Source organism: Thermobia domestica, chromosome 12 (assembly GCF_964235325.1).
Source record: "Thermobia domestica chromosome 12, izTheDome1.hap1.1, whole genome shotgun sequence".
NCBI classification, from domain to species: Eukaryota; Metazoa; Arthropoda; class Insecta; order Zygentoma; family Lepismatidae; genus Thermobia; species Thermobia domestica.
In genome coordinates, this window is record NC_137465.1 from 41225661 (window position 1) to 41250062 (window position 24402).

Below are 24402 nucleotides of genomic sequence, written 5' to 3' on the forward strand. Positions count from 1 at the left end.
TCCACTAGTCTCAATAGCCAAGAGTGAAAACAAAATTTTAGAGAAGGCTGTACTATTTTCTTTGTTTTTAAGCTTCTCTGCGATTAGCAACAGCTCCAGCGTTCATTACAGATAGAGGAAGACTTGAATGAGCGTATGTATCAGCGCATGTGAAGTTCCATAATAAGCATTTCCCTTTCATTCATGGAAGCAATGTCATGCTATCAGGTCGCTTTCCATCCGAACGACAGCAACCAGAAGGTTCCTGTTTTGAAGGAATTCCAGCAGTGTTAAGGGCTCGTAGTATTATATCATTAATGGAGGGCTGTCGGGCGTATCTACCAGCGCTTTCGTGAATGAAAGACCACGCAGACCACGTTGCTTAACCCGATCCTCACAAGCTGGACAGCAATGAGAGTCACAAACAGCTAAACCTTAACGTAAGGCAACAACAATTCGAAAGCTTTCATTTGACAAATGAAGGTCTAAAGGCGGGGAAGGTATCGCAATCAACCATGCACCCGCTTCGGGAGATGAGGAAGCAACGAGCCTGGCTTTATCTTCCGGAACAACAACAGATTGTAACAAATGATTAGGTACGTGAGATGCAATTGGTGCATATCACGATGACTGACAACACCTTTTCTAATTTCTGGGAAAAAGTATTTTTTATTTCCTGATATCTATCAAGATGACTGGAGTTCGGATAATGGGATATATATATATATATATATATATATATATATATATGAAATGAAATCTTTAAGTTTTAAGTCCCACGGTTATGCCGGTTAGGCTAAAGGAGACGGTGATGATGAGTAATGAATGAAATGGTGGAATGAAGAAAGTGGGAGGAAACGGGAGAACCCCGAGAAAACCCACGCACACGGTGGTTGTCCACCACAAAGTTCACTTGGCGGGGGCTGGGATCGAACCCGGGACCCCAAGCACCCATATATATATATATATATATATATATATATATATATATATATATATATATATATATATACAGGGTGGTAAGTAACTCCACCGACAAACTTTGGGAGGTGATTCCTTATATGAAATGAAAGAAAGAGTTCTAATAAACATGGGACGAAAAAGTCTCCTTTCAGAGTTATGAACCGCCGAAAATTCGAAAATTCACGTTTCGAAACGCTCTGCCTTAGAAACTACAGGACCGATCCCAAGCGGATTAAGGAATTACAAAGGAACTAATGTGCGAACTATCTAAATATACGTGTTTTACCATCCTCCGTTATCGGCGAAACAAACTGTAAAAAGGAAATTGAGGTATAGGGATACCCCTTTAAGTAATAATAACGCGTTCGTTTCGCCGATAACGGAGGATGGTAAAACATGGATATTTAGATAGTTCGCATACTAGTTCCTGTGTAATTCCTTAAACCGCTTGTTATAGGTCCTATAGTTTCTAAGGCAGGGCGTTTCGAAACATGGTTTTTCGAATTTTCGGCGGTTCATAACTCTGAAATGAGACGTTTTTCGACCTATGTTTATAAGTTTTTTTCTTTCATTTCATATAGGGAATCACCTCCCAAAGTTTGTCGGTGGAGTTACCTACCACCCTGTATATATGTTGTATATGAAAATGGCATATGACATGAAATTTTTTTTCTAATCGAGATTTGAAATCATGTTAGTTTGTCTTTTCCTCTATATTCATTTTATTTATTTAGTCAACTTCCTTCTTTAACATAAGTGCACGTGAAGAACTTTTGTTTCCTCGGAAGGTACCCTGTGATCTGAAGATGAAAGTTCTTCACGTGCTTTATGAAATTACTTACCACCCAACCTCTAGATGCTTTTAAGACAACAGCACGGCTCGAATTAATACTAGATTCCATGTACTTCCCCGCTCGCAGGTCATAGAACATAAGAACACCTACTCCAGTGCCAATAGTTAGAATGTTTCCTTGGAAACTAGCCGATCTTATTCCTGAAATTATATAAATGTCAATCAATGCAAGGCATTAATTACTAAAAATTGTGTGCCATGCTGAACAATTCAATAATCTTGCAATTTGAAATATTATTAAGAAACATATTTAGTAAAACAGGCTAAGAAAATAATTACCGTACTGCTATATTCTGCTGGATTTAGGCAAACTGAAAAATATACATTTCTCGACAAGCTGAGAATGGTTAAGTTGAAAATTACAATGTATAGGGTTTACCAGTAAGAGCTTTAAAATCGTCTTCTGGCAACACTAACTGGATTAGCGAGATAAAACTGTGACAGCTGTGCGCTGTAGTCTGTAGCAAACTAGCTTGAGGAGATACACAATACAACAGCAGATAGAAATTACTCACATTTACTATATTACACTGGATCTATTGCACGAAACGTTCCCCGGACGCGCTCTGTCGAGAAACAGTGATGTGAACTGGCCACTCAGATCACGTGATCTCTCCTTCCACACCTAGATTATTTTCTACTGAGTTATCTCAAGTTTTAGGCCTGTCACGAACAATTCGCTAACTGAAAAAAAGCACTAAATGCACCACTTTGAATTTATAGCGCAATATACCAAACGGTCCAAACTGGATTTTCAAAATCCATCCCACCCATCGAAGCAGAAGAGGACATTACAACTACATTATCTTAAAAAACATAATACCACTGATTGTTTTTCACCATAAAATAATAATAATTTATTTAATTATTTCTTGTGATTTATTTAATTATTTCTTGTGATCTCATTTTAAAGTTCTGACGTTCTTATTGTAAACCTTACGATAGTATTACGTGCGTAAGTTATCGTTCCATGTTGAATTCATGACTGAAAAATGGATTTCTAGGATTTCCAAGACTTTCAAAAATGAATAAACATTTCGAGGCCACTTATGTTTGATAAGGAAAATGTGAAGGGTCAGATCAACGAGACATAAACATTTGTACTCATGAAATGTATATTTCTTGATTCACTTGAAGATCGAAAAAAAAAAAAAAAAAAAAAAAAAAAAAAAAAGGCCAAATATGATATAGCAATAATACTACAACTGATTAAATCTGTTAAAATTAATCTTAGAGCAAGGGTCCAAGTAGATGTGGCTCGGATGTTAAACTCTGGTGCTAAAAGCAACGTCAAACTTCAACCTAACTAACCCACAATCTACAATTACAACTAAACTAATTCTACATAAAATATAAACTATATACGAAAACACACTAAACTACATTTACATGACCATCTAAAGAAATACGCAATATTTGCAAGCATTATAAACATAATACGTTATCTTATTTCAAGTATCCTGTTTAAAAGTTACTATTTTCAGTCGTTCGAACTATTACTTTCTTCCAAGGTATCTAGTAAAAGTGAGGATGGGAATGTTCTTTTGACTAAGTCTAAGTGGCACACAGAAAGGATTAGGTTTTCATCTGCAGATATCAGGATTAAACTTCAAGAAGCTCAATGATGCTTGTTCATGTTTTCTCCCACCCCCCATTTATTTCTTTTTCTTTATGACAAAGTACAACAAATGACTGAGAAGAGCACGGACATTTTAAAACTTTAATCCAGGTAATTGCAGGTTTTATACCTAACCTTTTAGGACAATTCTTTATATTGACAACTTAAACCTATCCAAAAGAACCTTTCTCACAAGTAGCTTACGTAAAGGATAAATTTCCAGGCTTTAAACCCCTCCCCCCTTTGAAGAAAATATTATGAAAAAAGAAAATAAACAGTTACCGTACTAACATATGTAACTTCTCCATGACCAGTTCCAAGCCCGTGCTGAGAAAAGGAGACGGACTCCCTTGGCAACTCCTGTGGATACATGCATTGTGATATCTGGAGTACTAGCGAGGGGAAGACAGGACTCGGGAGGTGCGTGAAATCATGTTACTTTTTCGTATGCCCTCAGCATACCGCTGCCCCTTTTATGAACAGCAGGAACATGCAGGTAACAACCTACCGGGAAACCAAGGCTTCGGGTGGATATTACAAATGGGCAACTAACAGGTGCCACGGAATCTGGGAGAGTAAATGCGATCTCGTCACGGCCTCATCAAGGGAGGTAGTGAGACCTGCCGCCCCTACCGGCGGAGGTGAGGCTTTTGCTATCCTCCGAAATGGGCAACTAGGTCGTGCCCTTGGGTCCGTGAGATAAGACTACATAATGGCCCAACATGTATGAAAAAGGGATAGTGGTGTGTCCAGGAGGGCTGATTCACGCTCTACCGGGAAGATGATATAGCGTAATCCTCACAGAGAGTTTCGTGCGTGCTCTTGAGTCGGGGATTGGATATTCGTATCCTAACACATTCGTCGCAGGTTCAGGTATTTTACTAGATGCAGGATCCATGTCCCTACCAGGGGAGCCGACGCTCCCGAATGGCTCTTGTTTTTAAAGGCAGACAATCTACATCAGCCACTGAGTCTGGTCATGTACGATGTACCTCTTTCGTAAATAGAGGAGACTCTGTATTGGTTGAACGGCCCTACCGAGAGAGTGTGTGGTGGTCCCTCCCAATGGCGGCCTACACGTACCATTGGGTTCGGAAGGTAGCTTAGCTACAACGTGTACATGGTACCTCAACACGTTAAAGAAAGGCATACCCGTATTGCTTGGGTGCGTCTACCAGGGGAGGTTCCCAATTCCCAAATGAACACGTCTGTACGCAGACGGTCTACATCAGTCATTGGTTCTGGTAATGTACGGTGTACCTCTACCGTAATTAGAGGAAGTCTCATATTGCTTGGACGATCCTATCGGGAGGGTATTGTCAGTCTACTGCCTAGAGGAGGATTGAATGGTGACTGGGAAAAGGTGCTGATCCCAAGGAAGCTCTACAGGATAAGGAGTACATCAAACTCAAATAGTGACTTAACACGTACCATTGGATACGGGATGAGATGCGGGAGTATCTTGACGTGTTCGCGGTACCTCTACATGGAAGGCAGTAGCCATTGTAGATAGTGGCAGGCAGGGCCGAGAACAAGCATTTTTGAGCAGGCCTGGGGTTCCCGGATTAAGCTGACTATACCGGGCTGCTGCCTTAAAGCAGGATTCGGTAACCTATGTGATTTTCTCCTAGGATTCTGGGTAACAGCGAACAAGGGCAGGAAGTGAGCTTGCTTTAACGCTTAGGCTCCATGCCTGCAGAGCCTTGACTGACCAATAAGTAATGGTAGGCACTCAGGACTTCGGTCTGGCCGCGCAGTGGGCGTGTCCCACTTTCTGAGGAATTAGGGTTACATGCTTATAGCGAATCTACATAGTTCGAGGGACAGACCTTGAAGGTGCACATAATACACAAGGAAATAGGGTCCAAACAGAGAAATAACAGGCTAGATGCATCTAATGGTACTGGTTCATAAATTAGGCCCAACGGCCGCAGATTGATGTAGGTGACGAGCAAGGTACACCACTTCCATCTACATTAAGATATGTATACAAAAATCCTGAAACGCTATAACTTGACACACACCCCCCCCCCTTCATGTAATTCTGTCTACGCTACTGTTCCCCAGTACTATAGTAGCTCAAAAGCTAGCAATCCAGACACTAAAATCTAAGAAGTGTAGTAAATAGAAACACGGAAAACTAATAATGTAACTGACAGTTTCGAATGGGTGTCTTTTGGAAAATATTACAGAACTTGACACACGAATTAAAATACAATGACTCATAATGGGAGAAAAGGAAAGAGAATTAAAAAGATAGAACGAAAGAACATAACAGTTTATTTACTTATCACTGGTCAGTCATAATGAATGTTATGATGGAAAAAAGCGAGCAGCCAGGATATACGAGCTGAGGTTTCACACAGAGAATTCTTAGAGGGAAGAGCTATCAGTATCTATTGATGAAAAGGTAGTTAAAACAAAACTGATAAAAATATATGAATAATATATAAATATATATATATATATATATGAATATATGAATATATTTTAATATATGAAAAAACAATATATTAAAAACTACTTATGTATTAGAGATCAAAAGAAAGAAATAAGTAAAGAAAAGGGCAAGAAAGTAACAAATATGTAATAAAACAATGGAAAATAAAAACCTGCTACGATATTTTGAAGTAAATGAGCATTTAAAGCACTATATCTAATACTAACCACAGCCACTGTAACGGGATGATATTTTTCTCACAGGCTGCAAAGTTCGAGCATCGAGTAACAAAGTGTACGATCGACATCCAATTGCATATGTTCCTCCCTTCTGAACTGCCAAACATACATTTTCTTGACAAGAAGGAAGTTTCCTTGATAATTTCTGCAAAAAAGAAAGAAAGGAAAATATTGAGCATACATAGGGGTAGCGAATGAAATATTCTCTAAAAATATACAGTGCGTTGATTCGGAATTAGTTCGACATAATGCTTCTAAATAAATTTTATTTCGGCGTAATGCTTACTCTATGACACTACAAACGGTGCTGTTCTATCGGACCACCAGTATTGTAAATAATCGCTCATCGCAATTTCCATTATAGGAGATTGTGCTGGAGAATAGACATAGATACTCTCTATCACTCCTCTCTGCAGTCTTTCTAGAGCTAAGAACTTATACTAAATTAGTGGGAGCACGAGGACTCACTATTAGAGCGCTTACTTCTGGTGCGTCGGACCCCTGGTTCGATCCCGGACCAAGTTAGTTTGTGGTGAACATCGTGCTCGTGGTTTCCCTCGGGATACCCCCGTTTCATCCCACTTTCTCATTCCACCAATTCTTGTTTCATCATTCACTTGCTTTAATCATCGTCTCCCTTAGCATAACACGCATAATCGTGGGAAGTTAAATTCAAAGATTTACACTAAATTTAGTATATTTAAACTAAACTAAAATAAAATAAAATAAACAAGATCTTCATCCCGCACTTACAGTTAGGCCACGAAGATCTTTATGATTTAATTTTAGAAGTTCTAACGGACAAAAATTCACTGGACCGATTAGGGCTCTTGCCACGAGTTCTTATCCATATCCACTTAACGCTAAAACGATAGATAAGAACAGTATTTGACCACTGTCGGACAGGTAAATGTATGCTTCATTCAGTATGGTCACACACTTCCACTTGTCATCTGGTAGGTGCCGTTCAGACAGTCCTCAGCAATTGGTCTTCATGTAATCTTTCGTTTTACTTCCTACAGTTATGTTCTGTAGGCTGAAAGAGATAGATGATTAATGAAGGTGAATAATTGAGCAGCTAGGGCGAACACAATGCTACGTGCCATTCTGGTGAAATTGAGCTAGGTTCCACGAACATCGAACCACAAAACAGTTTGTAGGTAATTTCGAAAATGTACCTGCAGATGGTAAGGGAAATTTGTTTGGTATGTGTCCTTGCATTGAATTACATAGGAATACTGAACTTTCTTCCAGTTTACTCGAAAGTTAGAACATATGACTGACATACCATTATGTTTCCCCCGAGCCGCTCAATTATGAAAAACGTGGAGGAATGAGAATGTGGGAGGAAACCCACGGACGCTATGTTATCCACTACGAACTCAAGTGGCCTTGGATCGAACCAGGAATCCCTCATATTAGAGATGAGTGCTCTACCACTGAGCCATCCCTCCTTTAATTAGCTCAGCAATGTACCGAGGATACAAGTGGTGTACGCAGGAATTACGATAGCCCTGCAGTCTCAGAAGTTGATGGTTCTGTTCGTAGGAGACACATGGATCCTTCGGCGATCTTCCTTTGTGAGGACAGGTTTTCTTGGCAAGCCATCCAATGCATTCTTAATACTCTTTTACTTCTTTCACTAAAAGCCTTTTGTAGGTGAATATTTCACACGGATCCTTGCTGGACTGGCGGGTCACAATGGCATGAACACAAGGTTTTCTGACGGTCAAATCTTCATCTCAAGATTGTTTTAAAATCATTTCAAGGTTACCTTTACTTGGAAAATGCCCAATTTACTCTCCCCAACAGCGGTTCAGTTGGTGACATCACACTCCTGCTTCCACTTCACTCCGAGTCCTGGTAGAGGAGGCTACAGACTAACAGCAAACTGTGGTCCTAAGCAACAACTCACGTCTGCAAATGGTAGTGACGCATCAAAATAGTTCCCATGTATCCGGAACAACTTTTGGTAGAAAACTCTTTTAGTATATAATACGTAATGGTTCTCGCTGCGAGTCAAGCATTTGCGGAATTATATATCACAACACTACAAAAGTACACTATCAGTCTTTTAATCACTATCACTATCAGTAAACGCTTAATCATATAATACAGGGACGGTGTAAAAAGGGAACAAAAATTAAAAAACAAAATAGAAGTTGTGAAGCATCCAAAGTGGCGCCTCTTGGAATTTAGTCTTCTCCATGGTATAGTGGCTTGCATAAGCGCCACAGGATCCAGCGGGTGTTAATATAACGTTTGGTTTGACCTATATATGAAGTCATATTCACACTAAGCACGATAAATACGTATTTATTGTGCTCAGTGTGAATGTGACTTTCCATATATAGGTCAAACCAAGCGCAATTAACATCCAAATTAAAGAACACATTAGATATTTTTTTTAAGTCATAAGAAGAAAGTAAGTAGGGATTGTCACTTCACCTAAAGGAACATATACATAATATGAAACAAGTTAATGTAACAGGTAAAAATATATATATATATATATATATATATATATATATCAAGAAAAACAAAAAACAAAGAGAGATTAAAGCATCCTTTTTTATACATAAACCGGATTTAAATCTGGATTCTGGCTACCCACTTTTGATGTGCATTTTGTTTCTAACAGTGACGTAGCATAGACACCACGTTTCTTTCAAACTCAACTCACTTTCTTCCATTGTGCTCTGCTCTTTCTTTTTAGTAACCATTTTTACGTTACGTTCATTTCGTGATATGTATTCCTCTTAGCACACCATATTTCTCTTATCCATTTCTATCCTTGTTACCTTCCACTGAAGACGGAATTAGATTGTTGTTCCGATACGTCTTGAGAATATTTAGTTTCCAGCGAAAGGATACATTGGTAAGTAACAATTTTTTTGTTAATCATCCCTATTGTTTGAGGTTGAAATCAAAGAGTCAAGTGGGTGAGTTTTTTCTAAATTAAAGTACATGCTTCATTTGCTTATTTGCATAGTACTACTTGTAAGAGTATAAATTCTCTCGATTACATTCTCGCTCAAAAGTTTTTGAACACCTTGGATTTTTGTAAGCATCTGCTATGATCCTATTATTTTGGCATGAGAACTTTGACGACAGTTGAATCGAGGTCTGAGAGATACTGCAGATGATATGTCAAATTATAATTCTTAAAATTGAAACCAAAAAGACAATTTGATATACAGATGGTGATCAGAAAAATGGAAACACCTGTAGTTGGCAACACGTCAGATGCATGGATTGGCAGTGGTGTCGTGGCGCCCGCAGCACCGGACCGCTGGTGGTGGTGTGTTAGGTCGGTCTCCATACTACGTCAGGCGCAGTGGAACAGCAGTGTACAGTGGCTGCAGCAGACGGAGGTAGTGTAAAATGGGAGACCTCTCAGATTTTCAAAGAGGGCAAATTGTTGGTGCGCGGTTATGTGGAGTGAGTGTTACGGCAGTGGCTACTGTGTTAGGTGTGTCGCGTGGGACAGTGTCGAAGGTGATGACGGCCTACACAACACACGGGAAAACCACACCGGGGAAGTGGAACAGTGGGCGGAAGAAAATCATGAGTGACAGGTCACGCCGGGTATTAAAGCGCATTGTCACGCAGAACCGTCGTGCCACTGCGGAGCAAGTGACGGAGGAACTCAATCAGCACCTCCCCCACCCTGTTTCGACAATCACAGTCCGCCGCGAATTACATGACATGAACTTACGGGGTCGTGTTGCACGGGCCAAACCGCTCATCAGGGACCATAACGCTTTCGCACGCCGCAAATGGTGCCGCGGCCATGCAACTTGGACCGTTGAGGACTGGAAACGTGTGATATGGTCGGATGAGCCATCCTTCATCCTATTCCCAACCACGGGCGGGCCGTGTTTATGTGTGGAGAACGCTCAAAGAAGCTTATGATCTGCAGTGTCTCCGCCCAACTGTGAAACATGGCGGCGGCTCGGTGATGCTGTGGGCCGCCATATCATGGTTTTCATTGGGTCCTGTGATCACACTTAGCGGACGAATCACTGCCAACGATTATGTCGCAATTTTAGGAGACCACTTGTATCCTATGGTCCGGATGTTGTTCCCGGACAATGACGCCATCTTCCAGGATGATAATGCACCCATTCACACAGCTGGCGTTGTTGCAGCGTGGTTTGAGGAACATCGGGATGAAGTTCAGCACCTCCCCTGGCCCGCCCAATCCCCAGATCTCAACATAATTGAACATCTGTAGTCCGTCTTGGAAACACGACTCCAGCGACGATTTCCACCTCCATCCTGTCTCACAGAACTGGCCAATGCCCTGCACGAGGAATGGTGTAAAATTCCACTTGCTACCATTCACGACCTCTATGCCTCCATCACACGTCGCATCAAGGCTGAAGTGAAAGTGGCCATATTAATATAATCTGATAAGTTGCAATTTCGTTCAGGTGTTTCCATTTTTCTGATCACCATCTGTAGATATTGCATTGTATAAACAAAAGTTTGGAAGGTGAGTCAAGATACTAGTTTTGTTTGGAAAGTGTAGACATAGAGCGTCAATGTAGTGACAAAAATTTGAAAGAGAAAGTAGCTGTCCAAATTTTGCAGTTCTTTATACCTTGTTGATATGGTAACGTTTAAAACGCCAAAAATACCATACTTTGAATGATGGTTTCGTATGCTCCATTGTTGCTCGCTGAAGTAGTAATGACAAGCATTACATATACGCCTCCACTGAGCGACAATTGAGCAGAGAAGGATGCATATTGAACGTTGTAAACATTTTTCAAATAATGGCGTTTTTAGCTATTTTAAAGCCAGCATATCTATAAGGTATAGCGAACTGCAAAATTTGGAAAACTACTTTTTCTTTCAAATTTTTGTCACTGCATTAATCCTCAATGTCTACACTTTCCAAACAAAATTAGTATCTTGCCTCACCTTCCACACTTTTGTTTATAATTTGCAATATCTATACCAAACTGTCTCTTTGGGTTTCAATTTTAAAAATTATAAGTTGACATCTCATCTGCAGTACCTCTCAGACCTCAATTCAACTGTCGTCAAATTCTATGCTTTGGGCAGGAGTACATCTGATGCACAGCGGTAAAGTTCTCATGCCAAAATAGTGGGATCACAGTAAATGCTTACAAAAAACCGGCGTTCGAAAATGTTTGAGTGGTAGTATATTTCGCACAACACTCGATATACATTATTAGTGGTCTAACTTTTTAACACTCAAGACACTGTATTCTATAGACATAATCATCACTTGCCCGTAACACTTGAGGTGCTTTATTAACTTTGCACTTTTAGCAATGAAACAAACTAATAAACACACGCACATGCACCAAAAATAAACCCTACCTGTCTGAATGTTCCTGCACTCCAAATATGAATAAACCCATTCAGAGATAATGCCGCAATTTCTTCGTAGCATTCGTTGTAAGTAACAGCCCGAACTTTCTGCGCAGACTTACAGAGCTTGACACTTAGTGGTTGTATATGCTTATACACTGGAATGTCCATTTTGGAAGAATCACACAGCGCATCTTCCTCGATTCGCCACAGAGCCATTTTTGTATCCCTTGAACCAGATACAAGAAATTGGTCGTCTAACCAACACATATCGAATACCCAGTCATCATGTGCGTTCTGAAATTAAAACAAATATATTCTATCGTTAAAGCAATTTCTTATACACCAGACATTGAGGTTTATCACTTACACTAACTTATGCAATATATATATATCCCTCCCTTTTAGAGTAAAACAGTAAAACAACTGATTAAGTATCCACGCTCAGCTTTAAAACAAACCAAATTAGTAATTTAAAAAAAAAAAAAAAAAAAGTGTGTGTTTCATAAAGTAAGTAGCATTTAGCAATTAAATTCATCTTTTTCGCTGTATGTAAACTTTCGGATAGTAAACAGCAAACCCTCTTTTGTAAAGCGTTTCATCGGTAAAAATATGAAAACTGGCCGCTAAATAAATAAATAAATAAATAAATAAATAGAAGTAAAAGGGACTGCGTTAGCATGAATAAATGAACTAAACATGAAACTGTTTTCGATATATCAAATAATTAAATGATCTTTTAAGATTATTAAGACCCATTCTTCGTTAATTTAAAATGCTATCGGGCAAAGAGCAGAGCCTTAGAAGTATATGCTAGTGTTATATATATATATATTGCGAGTTCTACCGGACAGCCTTTAGGATGACATTGTCAAAATACTGATCATTACGTTAACATACACCAAAGAGAGGTTGCTAGTAAAAACATAGAAGGTGGGAAGTTACTGTTCTACTACTAAATCAATTAGTTTAGATCACTTAAACAATGAATATAGGAATTGTGTTGTTGAAATATAATCAGGGCAGTTTAATTTAATCAGAAAGCAGTCATTTTTCAACGTTTATGCAACATTTGTAACGAAAAAAAAAAAAAAAAAGTTGGTATTGACGGTGGACACAAAAGAAATCTGTTAACTTACAATCCATGTTGAAGGTCTTCTCAGTAATCTGGTCAGCACATAAGATACGTTCAAACCAAACAAAACAATGACTTTATATCAGTTACACAATGGATAATGGCGACCTCCAAATTACTTCTTAGCACCTTCCAGTCCATTGCTCATAATCGAAGAAGGATAAATGCAACTTGTTATGGTCAAGGTGCTGTGGTCCAATGGGATTCAGGGTGAGTGGCTCCAAATTCAACTTTTTTTTTTTTAAATTTTATGCTGTGGGTAACCGCTTTCAATCACCAAAACACTTTTTAAATGTCACTGGTCAGCTTTCATTAACTACTAACAGTACAATCGATTTATAGCAAATTAATTTTGTAATCTGGAATTGTACATTTACTGGTGCTCTCACCAATAGATCTCCGAAACTATTACGCACAGAGCAATGGAATTTAGTACAAATATTATTGTTGGTTTTAGGCTGTAGATAAGACAGGATTTTGCGAAACGCGAGCTCTACGAAGTTTTATTTATTTATTTATTTTATTTTCGTGGTTATTCATCACATTTCCGGAACTATTAGGGTAGAAACTTAAGATTCTTGTACCCTAGGCTATATTGCTCGACCAGCGAAGAGTTCTGGCGGCCGGTTTTGAAACTATAATATAAATGGCAGTGTTACCACCCGGTTAACTTATGGTTAATCTCACAGATCTTATTGTCCCGTTTGTTATAACCCAGCTCACACATATGCTCAAGTTAAGACAAATTACATTTCAAATACGGAAATTATTTTCAGAACACTTTACTTATACTGTCACCCACAATAATGTGTTGCTTCATTAGTTCGTTTATAACAAACTTTGCTGTATTCGATTGTTTTCAATAAGGAATTTCTACTCCTACTATGAACAAAACGTTGAAACCATTCTACGGTTCTATTAGCCAGGACTATACAATTTATTTAAACCAGAAATCATTTTCTGCAATACTATAGAAAAATACAAAGAATAGCACAAGGACCTTAATACGGTTTTCATCGATCTTGAGAAAGCATATGAGTGCCACGGAATCTTATTTAATGGGCACCAAAGAAGAAGTGTGTTCCGATCCGTACACGTACATCTGTATAATTCAAGGTATGTATAATGGATGTAGGACAGGAGTTAAATAAGCGTGTGGAATAACAGAAGAGTTTACAGTTAAAGTGGGACTTCAACAGGGATCTAGTTTTAGCCCATACCTTTTTGCAATTGTGATGAATTAACTTACAATGAATATCCAAGAATTAGCACTTTGGATGACATTGTACTAGTGAGTGAGACCAAGGCAGCACTGCAGAAGAGCATAGGAGAGCAAAGAACTTAGAATTTAGTAAAACCAAGATAAAATATTTACATTGCCCTTTCAGGAAAAATGTAATCGAGAATACAAGAATACGACTGGACGAAGAAGAAGTCGTAATGACGAGGAAACTCATGTACTTGGGATCAATACTGCAGGAAAATGTAGAATAGAACAAACTGCAGCAGCGGTTGGACAAAATGGAGAGAAGCGGCAGGAGTATTGTGTGATCGTAGGATATCAATATGCCTTAAAGGAAAAGTTTACAAAACAGTAGTGGAGTGGCTTGCCATACTATACTGAGTGGAATGTTGGAAGACAAAGAAGCGAGAGGAACAGAAATTATATGTAGCGGAGATGAAGATGCTGCGGTGGATGTGTGGAGTGACGTGGAAGGACAAATTAAGAATGAATTGATCCGGGGAAGTAAAGGTGACACCAGTAGTAGAAAAACTGCAAGAAAGTAGACTGACATAGTTTGAGTATGTAAGATCTTTGGAATACATTGTTCATCGAGTGGACGCTATAGAACTAAATGGGATACGAACCCGAAGACTGCTAAAGAAGGCGTAGGGAGATTGTGTTAAGAACGATATGCTGCAGTGAGATGATACAGCGGATATGACACAAGATAGAAACAGCCAGAGGACAACGGTCCGAAAAGCTCACCCCCAGCTAACTGAAAAAAAAGGCGTTATTATTTATTCTACGTATATGAGAAAAAAGCTGAAACATTAAGAAGTAGTGGATTTTGTTTTCTTTCTTTGAAACGAACAACCAAACTCTTGTATTCCAAAGAGAGATCATGTGTTCTCTTGGAGAGGATGTTGCCAGTAATCAAATACAATTGGACACAACGAAACGCTTTGTTGAAGAACCACGATCCAAATCTTCCTTTGCCTAAATTCAGAGTACAAGAGAGCAGAAATTGGAATAATGATAACACATTCATAATTACTAAACATTTTCATTTCTTTTATTTTATTTTATTTTTTTTTAAATGTCATTAGCATTTAATGATTCAATCGTAATTTCTATTGGAAACTGAACTGAAAACACTTATAATGCTACCGTGGGATAAATTCACGGACTATATTCTCAAAAAACTCAGGTGTTTAAAAAAATAGGCGTTGCCAGGACTAAATGTGTTAACTTAGATGCAATTGTCATATACCAATTTATGTAGATTTCTATTTGCTTATACCAATTTATGTACATTTCTATTTGCTTATCATGAACATTTTGAAACAGCCAGTAGCAATATCGGGATTCTCCCGTACTGCAGGACAATGAAATACTCAAACTCTGTGAAATTAAGACAAGCCAGAGTCTGTATACTTCGGAACTTCATAACTGCATCCCTCGCTTGGGTTGTTCTTTCTCATTTAATTCGTATTGAGTACACGAACTACCTTTTTCGTAGACAGTTATGCATTCGCTGTCTAATATATTGCAACAGAATATACAGGATGCCCCAAAAATAGGTACACAGACCAATATCGATTAAATATGACATTTCAATTTATTAATTTAATGAATTTATTTGCTTTGGTTTGTACCGAGTGAGGTATAAGTGAAAATAAATTAAGAACAAATAAGAAAGAAATTAAATCAATACATGTATGGATAACAATAAGTAAATGATATAAAATGTCAAGACCGATCAGTACGGGACTGTATATTTACTTTTGGGCCACCCTGTATTTAGCATGCAATTAAGTTGTGTACAGCAATAAAAGTTTATTACGCGACAATTACTTATTTCGCCACAAACTAGTATTGATTCAAGTATTTTCATGTAGTGTTCGACTTATGCATTCGATATTCTTACTGATACAGTTTTGTAAAACTAAACCACAGTAAACATGTTATTGTGGTAAAAGCATTCAGCAGAAAATAACTACATCATGGAGTTATTTATTTATTTGTTACACTCAAATCTCCGCATCTCCAAGAAGTGCAGCTATTATCCAATTCCGTTATTTTTGGATGCTATTTATTCCTTTCCATTTCCTACAGTGTGCAAAAATGTGTGGACAGTGTTAGTGCGATATGTCAAAGTATGAGAAAACCAAAACGAATAAGGACAAAGTTATACATACTCTATTTAAGAAACATATTCACGTTAATATAATAACGTTATATATATGCATGGTTGTAATATGGTTGTAATATATATGCATGGTTGTAATGAATGGTAATTCTGTAAAAATGTTGAGTCTAAAGTAGATAATTTTTTTTTTTTTTTTTTTAATATGCAAATTTGTCCTTCCGTGGTTGGTATTCTAGCGCCTACATGTTAATGCATGTTTATAGTTCAAAACAATAATGGACGTAAAGGAGAAAGTAAAGTATATTACTCCTGTATTGAAATGATCCCGTTTTATATTGTATAGTATAAATAAGTAGAAATAAGAATGTCCAAATTTTGATCTCTCAGGTTATTTTCCGAACTGCTCCCCTATTCAAAGATAAGTTCATGAATGTAGATTATTTCCACTTGCGCATTAGCCTCGTGGGGATTCAAACAGAAGACCGCAAGCTCATGTACAATTTGGCGCAAGGTTAGGGACATGTATATTGTGGACGTTGGCCTCGGATTTAAGACTCGAATGGCTTGCCGGTGGTGTTCGAATAGGCTATCCTGTAACATAACATTTTTTGCTTTTTCAGGAAAGATGCGAACTCGGAACTATGTAGAGTATATGGGATACAATAGTACTTTTACAAGAAACCAGTGTTAATAACGTGGGATAATGTTCGAGATAGTCATGGTACGTTGCCTTGAGACGGCGATTTTTTTTTTTTTGCAAAAAAGCATTTCTCGCTATCTGTTACCGTTTTTGTAAGGCAAAAGGCAAATCGAAACCGGAAATAGTAAATTTCAACCTCTACCGGTTTTTGTACAGCGTTCGGGATTGTCACAATATGTTCGTTTCAAACGCTGAACATTAAAAAAAAGCTCGCTGTTACTATTTTCGTTTTATAGCTATAAACGTTAAAACCAGAAATGGCTAATTTTAACTTCTTCCGGTTTGGACAGAAGATTAATTGAGAAGATGCAAACCATTCTTGGCACAGTGAATCGATTACAGAAAACCGCACGATCTCCCTCACCGTTTTTGCTATGAAAATCAGTATTGCAACCAAATAAATATTACATTTGAACCACTTCTGGTGTTAGTAATGTGTTCGGCATCGTCCTGATACTATGTTGCTTTGAGACGCTTAATCGTTTGCAAAAGACCGCTTCTGGCTATGTTTTTCTATTTTCGTTTTATGGCTTTAAACATTGTAACCAGAAAAAATGAAATCTTTCAGTTTAACGTCCCTACGCCGTTTAAGTTAAGGGAGCGGATGATTAAAGCAAGTGAATAATGATGGAGGAATATATGGAATGACAATGTAGGAGAAAACAGGAGAACTCTGAGAAAACTTATTGACACGATGTTGTCCACCACGAACTTACTTGGCCGGGGATCGAAGAACAACCCCACGCAACACTGAACCCCCACGTTGAAACTAGGAATGGCTATTCCAACCACTTCCGGGTTGAATAGAAGGCAAATGGGGAAAATAGAACCTATTCTTGGGACGTTCAAACAATTACAGAAAACATCATGTTGGGGGTATATTGGCTCAGTGGTAGAGTGCTTAACTCTGGTGTGTTGGGTCCCTGGTTCGATCCCCGGTCAACTAAGTTTGTAGTGGATAACATCATGTCCGTGGGTTTTCTTGTTGTACTCCCGTTTCCTCTCACTTTCTCATCCCACCATCAATTGCTTTAATGATCGTCTCCTTTAGCCTAAAGAGCACAATCGTGGAACGTTAAACTGAAAGATTTCATTTTTCATTAATCTCGATATATTTTAGTTTTTTTTTCTCAATGAAAATCAGTACTGAAACCGGAAGTAATATTAATTTTGAACCATTTCTGGTTTTGGTATAGTATTCGGAGTAGTCATGGTACATTGCCTTAAGACGGTGAATAGTTTGCAAAAAAAAAAAAAAAAAAAAAAAAAAAGCTATCTGTTACCGTTTTATGGGAATAAACGTTGAAACCGAAAGTTGCTATTTGAACCACTTCTGGTTTAAATAGAAGGTTAGTGGAGGAGATAAAACCTATTCCTGGAATAATGAATCAATTGCAGACAGCCGCATCTCGATATGTGCCTCGAAAATGGATTTTCCCTTGGACAGTTGACTCAAGTGCATTTCGTGGATGATTCACCAACATGATACTCCACTGCACAAGCGAAAGCAAATATAATGCACAAAACTACAGAACATAAGTTTGTTACACATCACTAGTGAAAAACACAGATACGTTTCTAGGTTAGAAGTTGCTAATTAAAAATCGAGTACTAAACCACATCTGAAACAGTCTTCAAATTTTCATTTCAAATTGGTTTCTAAAATCTCGTTCTTAGCAAATCGATTCCCTGATTCTTCGCAGAATTTCCTGACTATTCCTGATCTTCTTAAATTCCCTGACTTTATGGTTTTCCGCATTCTGTCTGTCGCCACCCCGTATAAAGAAGTCAAAACTACAAAATCCTCTATCTCATAAAATATTAAAGCTGCAAAAGCGGTATTGGGTTAAAATTACGCCAAATTAAATTTTAAATAAAACAGATTCTACTTTTGCTGTAAACCATAACAATAGAGTGATATTAAGCAATTATTTTTAAAGAAAAGTCGAAAATTGACCAAAATGTAAAAACTTTAAAAACCTGAATCTCGCACAGTATTAAAACTGCAAATGCCTACTTAAATTGTAGCACATTAAAATTTTAAATAAAACAGATTCGAACACTTTTGCTGTAAGCCCTACCATTTATCGATTTTGAACGGCGAAAAAAAAATTGAAAAAAAATGGCGTCGTATTTCAGATGGCAGACCTGAAAATCAGACACCTCTCCATAAATTAGTTGTACTGAGGATACACGACAAATATGCAAAATCTGCCACTTTAATCCAATCTGTCACAATTGTGCCTAATATTTGATCTAAGCCACTTCATTAATACTTATTTTGGGAATGTGAGATATGTACATTATAAAATTTGATATTAGTAGCAAGTTATTAAGTTAGATTTATAGATTAAAACGAATTTCATTAAACATGTAGTTACTCAATGAAATAAATTGATGCATATTATTTAATGAAAACCTAATTTTAATTTATCTTGACTCAAAAATCCTAATGATCACCACGAACACTAGCCAAACAATATTCTATTCAATTCAATCTACTATTTATTGATTTTTAAAGGGCGTCAGAGGTATTCTGTAATGTAGAAATTAAATTCTGCAAGCACAACAGTAGTTACAGAACAGTCCATGTGGTCTTAGTCCATATGGTGTGGTAAGCATCGACCTTAAGTATGATACGATGTATAGATGTTCAGGAAACCGGCTGGGTGGCGTAGTAGTTAATGCATCGGTACCGAAGGCCTGAGATTCAATTCTTTCTTCTTTTTTTTTTTCCTCATTTGAATTTTTTCATTCTTTGTACGTCATTAAATTTTCTAAGTGACTGAGCACCGTCCTCAAGAGTGTTCAAATATATGCGTGCTCAGAGAATGGACTGGGTAGAGTAAAGGTTACCGCATCGGGTTTGATTCCCGATCAAATCGTGTAGTTTTTCACTCTTCGTATATCACTAAATAAACTAATGTTCAATTATGAAACCATAATTACGAAGTAAGCATAAAAACATTAAGATGATTTCGAATAATACTATACAGAAACACATGAATAGCGCTCTAAGGTTATTCACAATAAACACAACTATACTAGAGACGCGCCATTTGGTTTAACGATGAAGCTGATGCAACAGTACAACGCTAAATATAAGAAAGGAAACGGGAGTCAATCAGTGAATATAGAAACATGTACAATTGTTACATTCTCATATGAACAATGCATCATTACTTTTTTTGGTCCGAGATTAGTTCTTTAGTACCACTAAAGAACGAATCTCGAACAAAAAAGGGAATTTCATGGCCGTAAAAGATAAATAAACAAACTAACCTCTCCAACACAGACTGGATCCAGTGTAGGTAATCGATAAACAGCTATCTCACTAGAATTTCGAGCACCAGTGGCCAGTAATGTTCTTGATGGGTTAATCTGCACAGAATGTATTCCGCACTGCTGCTCTGGAGGCCCTGCATCCCTTCTACCCTGTAGCGATGGTATTTGATCCAGCCTTTGCGTTACTACGTCATATACCATTAGCTAAAAGAAAGAAGAAAGAAATACTGATGTTTTATTTCTACGTTTTTTACCACAACAGATATATCAGATAATATATATACTTCGTCAGTAATATCTTCAGCTACTATTCTACTTGTTATATAAAGATATAATTCATTCCCCGTCAGTCATAATTTTTAACGTGATTAAATTTTCTCGTGTTATAGTCCAGGAAGTTACACATGGCCTTTCCTGGTTGGTTATTTACTTGTATTGTCAGATACCAACTATCACTGTATTTACTTTAGGCTTTTAAATCGGAGGCAGATACATCTTAACTTCAGCACCTCTGCAATTTCCTCACGATACTGGGTCTACATCGAAAATACTATTTTTTCATTGCAGAAAGAACCGAAACACACGCATCAAATGTATATACTGTGTGTCAAATTAAACAAGTATTCACCTCCTCTTCTATATTTGTATAGTTAAGTTTACACAAACATGTCACACGTTAAATTTTCACTAACAGCTGTCAGTATTGTCAAGACTTAGCTACAAAAGAAAAATTTGGCCGGGATAGGATGTATGGGAATTATTATTTATATATGAAATGAGTTTTGAAATTATTTGCATTACTGACGAAAAATTATTTGCTGCTACACAGTATATACATCCTAAATTTTTGTGGTTGTTCTGTGATTGGTAACAATGGTGAAAGCGTCAGTGATGTTATTCCAACTTTTGTCCAAAGTACTCATGTGGGAATTTAATTTTGATTCAGTCGTTGCAACGAAGATGATCTCGTATGGTTGCCTGTCTATGAATGATGAATATTTTATCAATTCTTTTACTTAAGTGTGCTTTGTATTTTTCACGTATTCTGAAAGAACTGATGTTGGGCCATCTTGTTTATTTATTTTCAGTCTAAAACGCCCCACCATATGTTGCGTGATAAACGAGACTTTGTTGATAATGAACGAAATGGCGGAATAAAGAAAGTGAGATAACTCCTAGAAAATCCACGCACACGGTGTTTGTTCACCACATATCCCTTGGTAAGCTGGAATCGAATCAGGGAACCACGCATCAGAGTCAAGCGCTCTACAACTGAGCCACCGCAATACAGAGCTATTGTTGGATTTGACATCCTGATTATATTTTTCAGACTAGTGTTTGTTCCTTTGCAAGTGTTCTGTTATGTGCATGAAACTTCATAGACATTTGGAATGCAGTGAATTAGCGAAAAAACTTTTATAATCTGCAACGAACATTAAATTTTCCCTGTTTTCTTTGTGGGTACTAATAGTGTGATAAAATTACTCTACCCAAATTTTATTTTCTAATATGTTGGAAACCGAATTAAATAAAGACATACTCTTCAATTTTATAGTACCATCATTTGTTTTAATACTGTCTGTTTTGATCGATGTTTAATTTGATGTAACACTTTTTCCAAAATACCAATCATATAACCACTTTTTTCCCCCCAATGTTTAATGAAAATTTGATCTCGGCTGCTCTGCGAAATTCTTCGAAATGTCAGCTTTTGTTTTATTTGAAGTCAAATTTGAATGTTTATATCTTTGCGGTAAGCCTTGCTGTGGAATTTTTGATTCGTTTCTATATGTGATCAGCGCCAGGCAACTGTTAATTTGCATTTCCTGTCTTATTTTGATGATAGGATGTACCAAGTTCTAGCTGAACACTTTCCTTTATAATAATAACATACGCATCTTCCACAAAACCACAACAGTATTTCGTGTATTATTATTCTGGGGATTTTCAAATTTCAGTTTCAAACTGATTCAGGACTGTTATTTGCTTATTTATTTATTTATTTATTAAGTCAGTCTGCAATTTCCAAAAACGTTATTTTTCAAACGGCACTCCAAGAGGTTTCGTATCTCATCTATTTCAATAATATGGATTTACTAGTATTATTTGCAAACAAAATTATAGTATAATATGGCGAAAGATACGGAAATCAAGGTGTATATATATTCTCCACAAGGCCAACTTATGTTATTTGCATTCACGAGAGAGACATTTATAATAATAATAATAATAATAATAATAATAATAATAATAATAATAATAATAATAATAATAATTTCACTGCTACTCTTGATCAGATGAATATTGATGCTTCATAACTTGTGTTTCATTTTCTTTCATTTAATATTCCCACTTTCTGCACGATAATTCTTTTTCTTATATGTGCACCACCTAAAAAAAAAGTTTGTATTCGCTCCATGGTTGCTCAATACATGTCCGGTCATTTGATATAAAGGATGTTATTTGACAGCTTGTGTGACAGTACACATTTAACGTATAAATCATACATTAAGATAATATTCAGGGAAGTCCAGTCAAATGGATATATATATATATATATATATATATATATATATATATATATATATATATAGTACTACTACTTTACTTTTTGGCGTTGTTAGGTCTAGACATGGCATGTGATAACAAGGAAGCTGTGTAAGCATTACTTTTTATCCAGCTCTTGTGAATACCAATGATAGATTGTAACTACGTTCCAGATCTCTCAGCAGACTTTCAAAATACATATGCAGTCATATATATATACATAAAGTAACTATAAAATTATGTTTGCATTTATTGTAAAATTACGCTTGTACTATTTGTACTATACGTGAACGTTACAACACTTCCTTTACTTCCTTTCATCACACTATATTGTACGAGTATGGTAGTTATGGACAACGAACGGGTTTTAATTGATCACACCATATACATGGTAACTTCTACTTTAACTCAAGCAAAAAATAAATAAATAAAAATGTATTTTCATCATCTCCGATTTTGTTTTTGAACTTGTTTAAGTGGAATATATATGTTTTTAAGGGACTTACACTTTTTGGTTTGTATATAATAATAATAATAATAATAATAATAATAATAATAATAATAATAATAATAATAATAATAATAATAGTAGTAGTTGATCATGAAAGACGGCAAGTACAATCTTTGAATTGAAGCCAACATGGAAAATGGTCAAGTTCGGGGCCTCACTATTCAGCCGTGGAGACTGGTAGTTATGATTCTTGTAGCACGTACATATGGTTGTGATTTTATTATAGTTTAGTTTCCGCATACGTACCTCTTTTAAAATAAACAAGTAAACGTCAGTTCATCGGAGAAGTTGATTTTTACGAATTTTTTTCCGAGCACTTGCAGTTAGAATTTTAAAATTTGTGTTCACAGTTTGAAAGATCTAGTTAACCCCTTTCTGAAACAAATTTTGTATCGCGTCTGTGGGCAATAGTTTTCTGTAAAAAATCGAGAAATTGTCAACTTCTCAAAACCGCCATTTTATCGAAAAATTTGCTTTTTAAAAATCTGAAATTTTGACATGAATTTGTTCACATTTACATGAATAATAAACACACCAAAGCTCGTTTAAAAATCAATTTTTCGACAAAATGGCGGTTTTTGAGAATTTGACAATTTCTCGAATTTTTTCCAAGAAAATGAGTGCCTACAAAGACAATACAAATCTGTTTCGGAAAGGGGGTAACTAGATCTTTCAAACTGTGAACAAAAATTTTAAAATTCTAACCGGAAATGCTCGAAAACAAAATCGCAAAAATCAACTTTTCGAATAAAATGGCGTTCATCTGGTAATTAATTTTAAACACATACGTATGCGGAAACCAAATTATAATAAAATATAGTTTTACCACATCCATATGTACACTCATGTCCAAAATTATTGTCGCATGTCTATAAATATGTTATTGTAGGAATATAATTTGATAACGAATTCGCCTGGTGATCCTTATAATGTTAGTATGTGTATAATCGGCAAAGACATGTATGTGGTAAATTTCATGTCAAAAGAGCAGTAAATAAGAACAATAAAACGAAAATAAAACTTTGTTCATTTAGTAACATTTTTGTTTTACTCATTCTGATTTTCGTATTTATAATTCTTTTCTCATGAAATTTACCACAAATATACATTTCCCGATTATACACATAATATCAGTATTAAAAATACCCTGCAAAATCATTATCAAATTATATTCCTACAAGAGGATAGTTATAGATATGCGACAATCATTTTGGACATGAGTGTACATGTTACAACAAGAATAATAATTACTAGTCTCAACGGCTTAATGGTGTGGCTTCGAAATAGACAATTTTCCATGTTGGCTTCAATTCATAAACTGTACTTGCAGTCTTTGATGACCAAATATTTGGCAGGAATTTTTTTTCCCAAAAAAGGTTCTTTAAAAACATACGGTACCCATAAAAGAAGTT

The 24402-nt window shown here is 36.7% G+C and overlaps 1 protein-coding gene across 2 annotated transcripts in view; it reads right to left on the bottom strand.

The window, feature by feature from the left end:
* The window catches only part of DCAF12 (DDB1 and CUL4 associated factor 12-like protein), a 55121-nt gene that overhangs the window by 14284 nt on the left and 16435 nt on the right, over window positions 1–24402 (bottom strand). For both annotated transcript variants that reach the window (XM_081733645.1, XM_081733644.1), the window contains exons 3-6: window positions 19930–20136; window positions 11448–11735; window positions 6081–6237; window positions 1785–1936 (exon numbers count right to left, since the gene is read on the bottom strand). In XM_081733645.1, the coding sequence (XP_081589771.1) occupies window positions 1785–1936; window positions 6081–6237; window positions 11448–11735; window positions 19930–20136 (804 nt within the window). The remainder of the gene's footprint in view (window positions 1–1784; window positions 1937–6080; window positions 6238–11447; window positions 11736–19929; window positions 20137–24402) is intronic.